The sequence below is a fragment of the Pyxicephalus adspersus genome, chromosome 7 (assembly GCF_032062135.1).
Source record: "Pyxicephalus adspersus chromosome 7, UCB_Pads_2.0, whole genome shotgun sequence".
Classification (NCBI taxonomy): domain Eukaryota; kingdom Metazoa; phylum Chordata; class Amphibia; order Anura; family Pyxicephalidae; genus Pyxicephalus; species Pyxicephalus adspersus.
In genome coordinates this window covers 78,923,783-78,934,899 of record NC_092864.1, presented here as the reverse complement: position 1 = coordinate 78,934,899, position 11,117 = coordinate 78,923,783, and the positions used below count along the sequence as shown (strand labels likewise).

Below are 11,117 nucleotides of genomic sequence, written 5' to 3'. Positions count from 1 at the left end.
GATGAGGTCATTGGCTCACTTTAGTATGGTCTATAGGCTAAATATATTTTCAGCACTTACAGGGTGATCCAGCAAATCTGGATTTTCTATTTGTTAGTAAATCGTTTCAAGCCGGGACCAGATGCATTCCAGGTTTGCTGGATCACCCAGGTTCACTAGTAATAGTCTTCTCCAGTCTTGGATCGCTTTAATAAATTAGGCCCTATATATCTAATTAGGATGCTCTTAGTGTCATGTCAGTGTGTGTCTAGTTGCACAATATACTCAATAAATTTTAGGACTGGTTTGGTTATTTTTACAGCCAGGTTCACTGATGAAAGTGTACGTTTTCCAGTCTTAGGGAGCTTTAATAAATTCTCTTCTCTGCCATGCAGTCTGTTTTTTCTGCCCAATATCAGTATTTCCAATTACATAAGAAAACAATTGCCCTAGGTGTTAAAAACATTGGGTAAGCCACTGACAAAAGCAGACATGTTTGAAGTCTAGCCTGGGTAACTACCAGGGCTCATCACAAATATACACAATGAGGAGTCAGTGAGGCCGCCTTGTGTACCAAGTGTGTTGTTTACTAGATTACCAGGTGATAACAAATAAAAAAAGCATGAAAACAAAGACAGATCACCTCACTGAAGAACAGGTAAATGTTAGATGGCTTTAAATTTTGTTTTGGGGTCTAGACATGCTTTAAGTTAAAGACGGTTTAACTGCTAATTCCATTCACCCATAGGTTTATGAAAGTAAAAAAGCAGAACCTGGCAATTCAAAGGCTTATTTTTTTATGAATCACTAGTTATTTTTAATTTCAACACAATCTTACTGCAAAATAAAAAAAGATTTGCTAATGAGCTTGGCAATATAGTTAAAACAACATACAGGAATTGGGAATAATGTATTTGAAGTGCACAAGATCTAAAGCAACCTTTCTCAACCTTTACTATTGAGGAAACCTTGAAATGATTTCCTTGTCTCAGAATCTGCTGCCACAAATGACTATACTACACTTCACATGAGCATGGTAGTCAGTGAGAAGAACAATTCCTACCATGGTGGTTTGTCAGAATGCTGTACTTGGAATTGTCTAAAAGGCATAATTTGTCTGATGTTCAAAGAACCCTTACCTTTGGTAACAGGTAAAAAGACCTGGTTTTCTGATACAGGTACACAGTCATGTTACTAAAAATAGTTGTCAATATACTTCCATTACACTTTTATTAATGTCCATTAGGTTTCTATTCATAATTCTATCACTTTGTCAAGATGATGTCCATAAAAATACCACAATTCTCTCTAGAAAGTTTTAGCCGGTTGCTCCACCAGGCTGCCATGCCTCCCCCGCCCACCTCTCATCTGCAGCTCTAATGCTCTGTACGGATCTCAGTGAGGCTGCTCTGTGCTCAGCTGTCATCCAGAGGATTGCTGCTGCTGGTGAGAGGTGGGTGGGGAGCTCCGCACACAGCTCAGCCTTGATGGGAGTGGCACACAGGCAGCCCCGCCCCATATCTGATAGCAAAGCTGGCATTTCTATTAAAAAAAGTGGGCGTGCACAAAGATGTCATCAGCAGCAACTCTGATAGAAATCACTGTTTACATACAAACCTTTATATCTCCTAAACCGCATGTTATAATGACTTGAACGTATCAGGGTACACAGGGAACTCTCATAGCTTTATTTTTGTTTCCCCCACTTTTTATTTTTGCACCTTTATTTTTGTTTCCCTGCACCTCTCCGTTCTACAAAATTTGGGATTCAAGGTAGAGAAGCAGAAAGGGTAGCACAGTATAAAAATTATAGTTCTGTGAAAGGTAGGTATAAATTTAGGGGCCCCACACCAATGCTTCTTACTATGTCCACAAATTGCATTTTCAATTTTGGGTGCTTAGACATACTCTCTTTTAAAACAGCAACCCCAATGTTCAAATTTCATTTACAACTTGTGCCCCCTCTTAAACTTCTTTAAAGAAATTAGTTATTAGTAGCTATGAGGGTACCTTCTACCCTAACAATTTTGAACCATTACGACCAACGATTTAGGAGATCTGAAGGTTTGAACACAGCGAGTTGTTAGACTGCAGAATATGACAAGCAGCTTTTACACACAGATATCTATCATACCGCGCTGCCGATGACATCATTACACTCTGTATATAATCTTCAGTTTTTTTTTTTTAAAGAACATGGGCAGTGATGAGAAGGGGGCAGTGATAAGAGGGGGGCAGTGGCTAAGCTGCCCTCATCTGCTATCACATTTTTAACATTATGTAAAAGAGTGAATTTCTTTTTTTATATAATGGAAACATTTGTTTTGTTTTTTTTTCTCTATTTTTTGGGGGTAGGAACGTTTCCCCTTCCATCTTTACTGCCATGGTAGAGGGGGAAATCCCCAGCCTCCTGTATAATTGTGTCACATATACCAGATGGCTGTGGGCTGCTCCTTCTGCGCATGCATCTTCAGAAGCTTCCTCATAATGTAAAAAAATAAAAAGTGCTCAATCTTATGCATGTGCAGTGCAAGGCGGCGCTGGACGTTACAGTTGGCATCAGAAAAAAGAGGGAAGCTGAGCCAGCATGGGACACATCTGAAGTTCGAGTGAATTCACACTGGTAGTAAGGTTGCATTTGCTGCATTTCCCTTCCCTAACCCCAGGAACCATTGCTGCTTAACATACTGCTAGCTCTGAAATATATCATAAGTATTATAAACTACCAGTCTGGGTAAAAGAAGATTTGTTAGAGCTAACCAGCATTGATATCCAGATGTTTCAGTATTAAATTTTTTTTTTTTTTTATTAAAAAAAATTTAAAATTTTTAAAAAAAAAAAAAAAAAAAAAAAAAAGGTCACACACACACGGTGAATACAATTCTTGATTTATTCTTACCCTTGCTCTTTCCAAGCTTTTAATCTGTTCATGAAATGCAGCCGGGCTTTTTAGGGCTGAAAATAAAGGAACAAAATTTTAAAGATCACAATTTTATATAGGACAACACAAAAAAAAATAAAATAAATAAAAATACTGGGTTTCAAGCAGCACAGTAACAGAGTATGTGAGCATTTTTTGTAACAATTCACCTTATTAACAAAGTGAAACATACAGTAAAAATCACAATCATTAGACTAAAAAAAATGCCCATCAAAATGGGTTGCCCTGTTACACATTACTGCCCACTTCCTACACTTGAACTTCAATTCCCTGGAATGGGGGGTGTAAGAAACCAAAAACATGTGGGGAACATCTGTGGCTAACATCCCCCAAAACTTTATCACTATGGCAACATTAGAACATAAACTCTGCCCACTAAAACTAAATGGGGTTCAGGTACTGGTAGGGTACAGTCATGTGCAACAGGGAGGTGCATTTTGATGGACAGATTTTTTTATGTTGTAATGATGCAATAGTGATGAAAGTTTGGGGGGTGTTAGCCACAAGTGTCCCCCACTTGCACCTTTTTTTTCTTTCCCTGCACCTCTCAATTGGGGTTCAAGGTAGAGAAGCAAACAGAGTAGCATAGTATGACAATTATAGTTCTGTAAACGGTATATTTAAATCTAGGGCCCCCAACACCAATGCTTCTTACTATGCAAGTGGTCCTGGGGGTCCACAATTTGCATTTTCAATTTTGGACTCTTAGACACACTCTTTTGAAACAGGAACCCCAATGTTACATTTTCATAAATTTTAAACTTGTGACCCCTATTTATTTAAAGGAATTGGTTACTAGTCGCTGTGAGGGTCCCCAGTGTACCCTAAAAATATCAAGTCATTACAACCAATGGTTTAGGAGATCTGAAGGTTTGACCACAGCGAGTTGTTAGGTTGCAGAATATGACAAGCAGCTTTTACACTCACACAGCGATCACACTGCGCTGCCGATGAGATTACACACTGCGGATAAACGTCACGGACAGTTTTGCTTTTTTTAGAATATGAAATTTGGGCAGTGATGAGAGGGGGACACTAGCTGTACTGCCCTCATCCGATATCACATGCATGATGCTATTAAAGCATCACTACATTTTTAACATTATATAAAAAAGTGACTTTGCCTTTTATATAATGAAAAAACTTTTTTTTTTTTTGGGGGGGGGGGGGGGGAATCCCCCCCCTTCAGTCTTTACTGATATGGTGGTAAAAACTAAGGGGGAAATCCGTAGCCTCCTTGGGTATTTGTGTCACATATACCAGATGGCTGTGGGCTGTTCCTTCTGCGCATGCATCTTTAGAGGCTTTCCCATAATGTAAAAAAAAAAAGACAAATAAAGTGCTCAATCTCATGCATGTGCAATGCAAGGCGGCGCTGGACGTTACAGTTGGCATCAGAAAAAAGAGAGAAGCTGAGCCAGCATGGGACACATCTGAAGTTAGAGTGAATTCATACTGGTAGTAAGGTTGCATTTGCTGCATTTCCCTTCCCTAACCCCAGGAACCATTGCTGCTTAACATACTGCTAGCTCTGAAAAAGCCCAACGTTTACTGCCTGTTACCAATCCCAGGTGCCTAGCACTTACCAGTGGTCACTCGGGAACAGTATATGGCCCAGTTGTTTTGTTGCTAATGTGAACTAAGCCTAACACCACATTGATCACACTATTACAATATTTCAAGGCATTACACTCTTTAAACTTAGAACACTAGGCAGTTGGGTCACACAGCAATACACAGCACTGGACAGTTGGGGCATAATTCATAGAATAGAAAAAAAAGGACAAACTAAGGGCAGGCATTAGAGAATTAGAACAAAATATAGGGGGTAGGTAGAACACTGACACAATAATAGGGGTTACAACTGGGAACACACAATTTTTTGACACACAAATTTGCTGTGTTTTGCTCCGCTCCCTTTTTGACCCTGCGTGATTGAGGATTTTTAAAAGTGGAACTATAGATCTGCTTTAGATACATTACCCACTATAAAACCAGGCACATGAGTACCCATACTTCTTCTATTAGTGTTTCTATGAAATAAAGAGAAAAAACTAAGAGGACAAAAACAAGAACAGGAAAGGAAAAAAAAGAGCTTTGGAAGCACTATCCCAAAAAAGATGGAGGGCTCTGAACAGAAAGTGACCAAAGATGTTCATCAGTTGATTAAGTGACATGCTATAAATGCTATATTGATAATCTTAGTCCCTAAAGGACCTTACAAGCCATCTCCAAAACTGATAAAATCTTTCCGTATATTTTTAGACTGTGAGAGGAAACCAAAACGCTGTGTGGTAACCAACTAACACAAAAATACTTAGTGGTGTAATTACAGCCATAGCAGTCCATGAAGTAGCTATGGGCCAGTTGTCTATACTCGATAGTTCCACTGTCTTTTGCATACACTTGTTTGCACAGGGCTAAATAATGAATAAATTGTGTGGTTTCTGGACTCCTATTTCTGTCGGCTCTCTTACATCTCTAGAAAAAAAAAAGGAGAACTACCAACCAAATGTCCTATATGTGCTTTCCCTATTGCAGCATGTAAATAAAGATACATAGTTGAAACTCTAAACATCTATTGATTCAGCCCCTAGAGATGCTTTTTCATAGAAATAATATTTTAGCATTATTACAAGTAGTAGAAAACGTAAAGACTTAGTGTGTGTGTTTTCCTGCCGTATTGAAAAGATTCTACATGCATGTTGTATGCTGAAGAAATGCTTTGTGGTCTGACAAGGAGTGGTACTTCACTATACTAAAGCGATGTAATACTTTTCCTCATTACCACAGCTGCTTATTAAGGGAACTGAAGCACACAAACATTCCTGTCTGGTTTTATTAAGTTGTATATTTTTTATTTTGGGAGCATGTGGTTTTACATCTTCACATTTTTCTGGGGAAATGCACTCTGCAGTTTTCATCTAGCATGTGTTTTAAAAGGTCAGATATTAGATATTCACAGAAGTGGTTTAGTCAAACGTAGCACTGGGTGTCTGGATGCCTCAGAACAAAGGCTTGTGATTGATTCCGATGAACAACTTTAATTCCTTTCTGTCTACTCTACCAAAGACCTTATGGAATGTCCTATTCTTTACTCCTTTTGCAATGCAATCAATTTACAGTACCAATTGGATTAAAATGGCATCCTCATCATTTGTTTACCCCAACTTAAATTTCCAACAAACATTTCTTAATCCTAATTTTCTTTTTTTTAGCACTAGCTAAAATGTTTACAATTATTGTTTTTTCTTTTACATAATTTGCTTCTAGTGAACAAAAACATTTCAATATCCAAAAGTATCCTAAGAGAGTTAAGGCTGCATGATTGTGTATTTTTAAAATAGTGTAAAGGGCACTAAACAAATTTTTTTAGCAACTTTTCTCCCACCTTCTTCATGAAAAATAAACTTGATGTCCTTCATTGGTAAAATTCTTTGCAGTGATGGTGCCCTTAACTAAGGCATTCATTCAAAACACTTATCAAAATAAACTATAAAGCCTATTTCAAATTGCTATTGCCTACAGAAAAATAGATCCATATCACAATCATTACAGATTTGGTTTCAATGCTACCAAACAGATAATTTTACAGAACATGCTAGACACACCCAGTTTTATTCACAAAAATAAGGCCAAACTTTATTTACTCCAATGGAAATAAATATAAGGAGCCCACAATATTTAGCTGACTGGGTCGGATCAATACGTTTCTAAATACTTTTCTCTTTTAATGTGTCTTGGAGAATCCCACAGAAAGTACACCCTGTTTGATTGTCACCTACTCAAAACTGGGGATTCTTCAACACAGGCTCTTGGGTAAAACTTGGATTTACTCATTTCTAATACCAAGTGCTAAATTACACAATGACATTCAAATAAAATAAAGATGTAAAATACAGATGTAAGTGGAAAGCAGCAAATGTAAAGTTTTTGTTTAAAAAATAAAGCAGAAAACAGCCTTTGTACAGCACAGGTTAAAGGGGTACTAAACAAGTGCTGTTCAATGCCCTATGCCAGACATCCCAGCATGCCCCTGAATGAACTCCTGCGTGTTGTGTTAAACCCAGGTCAATCAAAATGAGCAAAGGTACGGAACTCAAAACATGGCCAGGTAAAGATGCCAGTGTCTGCAACACAGTGAAGACAGCCGAGTGCACATTTTCAACTTTTAGCTTGTTGGCAACAGTGAGACGACCAGAACCCTCAGAAAGGGATTGGCAATAGCGGACCCCTTGTGTCTTCTCAGGAAAGGTCTGCATCAATGCAAATCTAAACTCTGCCTCGGAGGGATGGATATAGAGCAATACAAGGTTCATTATGTGGCATTTCTCTCCAATATTGTTAAATCTGACCATAAACATTTGTCCCATGATCCTTGATGACAATTAGCCAATCTAAATGTTCAACACATGAAGCCCAGACTTTTGCTTGTATAGGCAGCAGTGGAAGCAATCAAAAGCAGTATTTGCCACAGTAGAAATATCTTGTTCTTTCCAATATTCTTATTTTTTTTTCTGCATGACAGTTAACATGGGCTCATATTTACATAACCGTATACATTTAGTGTTACTATAAGGTATGTTTGCCTTTCTAGACATAAAAACTATGATTTTAGACAGGTCAGATGCGTGCATATCATGGCTGGTGAAGGAAGCAGAAGATCGCAGTACAAACAGTCATGAGAAAAAGTATTTTATAACCAGCCCAATTTGTAAAGAATGCAGTTATTTTCTTTAATAGCCTAATATTGCATTTTCTTCACTTTCTGTAAAGGAATCACACTAATTTGATACATTTTTCTTCATGTTTTGATTTGGAATAATATGTGTAGTGTATCCAATGCATTTGCATGTATGGATATAAAAGCTATCACAAGGTTTTCGAGCTTTGTACACACACACACACACACATACACACACACACTTTTTCAGCAAGACAATATAGTTTCTCTCATATTAAAATAGAAATCTCTGGTAACTTACGTGGCATGATGCCCTGGTCTACAAGTTGTTCTCTTGTTCGCCTTTGTTGCAGACGCAACTGAAGCACTGAAAGAGAGAGGAACAAAAGTGGTTAGGAATAGTCTGACACTTACCATTCACTTACCATTCATTCAATATTTCACATCAAACGCTGGCAAAGGTATTCAAGTTGTCATTTCTAAACTGTACACCAAGTTTAAAAAAAAAAAAATCAGCAGCAGTCTACAAATATAATTGTAGCAAATCATTCATTACCCATCTAACAATAAAAAAGATCAGCACAGAACAATTAGGAAGTTTTCTTTTGCTTAACCTCCTTTGTCTTTATGGCCATTGTTTGTGTTCTGTCTGTACATTTTAGAGCAGGATTTCCCAACTGGGGTGCTGCAGTAATTCATCATACAAGCAGATGTATATCAGTCCAATGAGTCAGCACTCATGTTTATCACAGCTGTACTAATAAAAACAGATTGGCGCTTTGATAAAGTTCTGATGAAATAATATCAGTGAGCGGCGTATTATGAGACAGCCTTCGAGGTGTTAGCAGTACCAGCAGCATGCAATGACTACTAAAGGTTTTATTAGGTTTGCTGGCCACCTCATACCAGTTGGTTTTGCACAAAGTTGGTTTTTCCTCACTGCTATTTTGTACAAAGTTGGCTTTTCACTGAATTTATGCACAGTGGGTTTGTTTTTATTACAATTTCGTTTTAATTCCATTCACAACTTTGGAGTCATGCTCCATGGTCTAGGTCTACAAAAAATTCTAATAGGGCTAAAGAGAAAGAATTACAATCAAATGAGTAATTTCTCTGAGAAACTCTGGCTTTACCTGAGAGTATTATTTAATGTTATCCACACCAGCAAATAATGAAAAATACTGTTTAGTTTTGACATTAGAACAGACACCATAAAGCTTCTGCAAAGTAGTTCTAATTTGTTTTGAATCATTTTCCAGGCCAGCCAGATAATGGTAAAACCACATGTAAAGCATCTTACCATCAAGCAAATTTACAGTTTGGCAATAATACAATAATAATAATAATACTACAATAAAAAACCTCACAAACAAGGTGTACTCGGCGGTATGCTGAATTCAGTAAATACTTTATTAAAATTCCAACAAAAGTCATTCAAAAGAGCATGGCCAGCGCCTTGATTCTTTCTGTACTAACAGGACTTTATTTACAGTTATAATGACAAACCTGTAAGTACTATTAGTACAAGCGTGTCATGGGGCTGTCATGCTCTATTGAATGGTGTAGCGTCTTTCGAATAGCTGAGAAAGGTTCAAATTAAATATCTCCGACAGATGTAACAGGTGCCAATGCATTTTCATTCAAACCCCGACACCTAAATACATTTCACAACAAATTTCAGCCATGTGCACTGTTGAGCACCTTATACCTGGGCTTCTGTTTCATGAATTATGGCCACCATTGCCACTGACAGCAGGAAATGAAAGAAGGGGAAATCTCTCCAACACAAACAATATAAGCACCTTTTATTAAACTACGGAAGGGACAAGCATGTCTGTTCAAACCTTACTGTTGTCTATACCTCAAAGATTACTACTGGAAACCAGTCTACGGTGTATTTTTTTCCTTCCTGGGGTAAACATATAGATGGGCAAACACAGACCATTGCCTGCCGGGGCCCCAAGAATCAAAAAGTAGAAGCTACATGTGGGCCTACGGTTGGGCACAAGGGCTCCATATCCTGTTTTGTAGCACTGCAGAATTACTGCTTTTACAGCACAAGTCGTCTCCTTGCAAACACTGCAATATCTCTCCATTTTCTCTGTTAAATGTCTCATTTTCAGCAGTTGTTAGAAGGGAAGGACGTGCCATTTCTTCCTTCACTGGATAATCTGCTCATTTTTATAATTAGTACATCAAAGCTGACCATGCATTTAAAAACCACAGAAGTCAAAACAAAAATCACTTTAAGGCAAGTAATGCAATATTAACGCAAGGTTGTGTTTATTGAAAATACAATGTACTTTCTTTCTATAAAGTGTAGGAGGGAATAGTTATATAACTGTAGAAATAGGACACTGTGTTACAGAAGGTACACCACATCTAAGTGAGAACATTGTCATTGTTAAACACACGGCTGTAAAAAAAAAAAAAAAAAAAAAAAAAATAAAAAGTATGCATTATAGAAAATCCACAGGCAATCACTAAAAGTCTCAACTTCCAAATTACTGGAAGCTATACATAAAGTATCAGAATCCACAGGTTCCTTTTTCTGCTTTTGACATAATTGCCTAAGAAAGGATCACCTTTGGTGAATATTCAGTGTCAAATCATTTGTGATGACTTTATATGTCCTAAAAACAGTGACACGACTAATCAATGCATCACCTGTGAAATCTGGTCTATTACAGGACTGTGCAGTGTTTTAGCAGGCTCCAAACATCCCATCTACATTGATTGGCATAGTGACTGAACACTGATCATGAATGCCCATTTTGCAAATCAAGCCAGGTGGGAAACAGCGAACGCTTGATAGAGTGATCTCCTCCAATCACCTACCAAGAGGAGTGCTTGTAGAACAAGGAATATCAGGATGATTTTATAATGGAGCTTCAGCTGCATCGAATATTTTACAACACCTGGAAACCATACACAGAAAACAAAACATAACTAGTTGGTTTACACAGGTTCTATTTATTAGCAATAAAGTATTTCTCTTGCCTTGAGTCTGAAGATACAGAAAACTGAACAGCAGCCCATCTAGCCTGATCAAGGACTTAATGTAACTGAAAGTTATTTATTTTTAGCCAAATAATAAAAGTAACCATGCCAACGTAATAAACACAAAAAAAGAACTTTATTCAAACAGAATCTGGATTTGTGCCATTTAGCAAGACCTTCAAAATGTTGTGTAAGAAACAACCTACAGAAGTTCAAAAACAATACTAAAAACAAAAAAAGAAAGTCACGGCACAGAACTTGTAGATAAATCTATCTGGTAGAAAAAAATACTGACAAGAAAACAAGACAGAGGATATGTCTCCATAGAAACTACATTGGTATTATCTGCTCTCCATGCAAATGCCGTCATATGTTCCTCTACAAGCCAACTAAGTAAAACAGCATATTAAAAGAAAGGTTATCCATTTATATTCTTTAATACTTATTTTTCAGATTTGGAATAGCTGTGCAAGAAGATCCACTAAGTCTCCTGAAAAGCAGAGAAGCCAAATC

General features: G+C 37.5%; 1 protein-coding gene across 1 annotated transcript in view; it reads right to left on the bottom strand.

Annotated features, from left to right (window-relative positions):
- Nucleotides 1-2,028: 2,028 nt before the first annotated feature.
- LOC140336133 (myocardin-related transcription factor B-like) overlaps nt 2,029-11,117 on the bottom strand; it is a 191,181-nt gene continuing 182,092 nt past the window's right edge. The window contains exons 4-6 of the mRNA XM_072419188.1: nt 7,906-7,971; nt 2,879-2,934; nt 2,029-2,037 (exon numbers count right to left, since the gene is read on the bottom strand). Coding sequence (XP_072275289.1) covers nt 2,029-2,037; nt 2,879-2,934; nt 7,906-7,971 — 131 coding nt within the window. The remainder of the gene's footprint in view (nt 2,038-2,878; nt 2,935-7,905; nt 7,972-11,117) is intronic.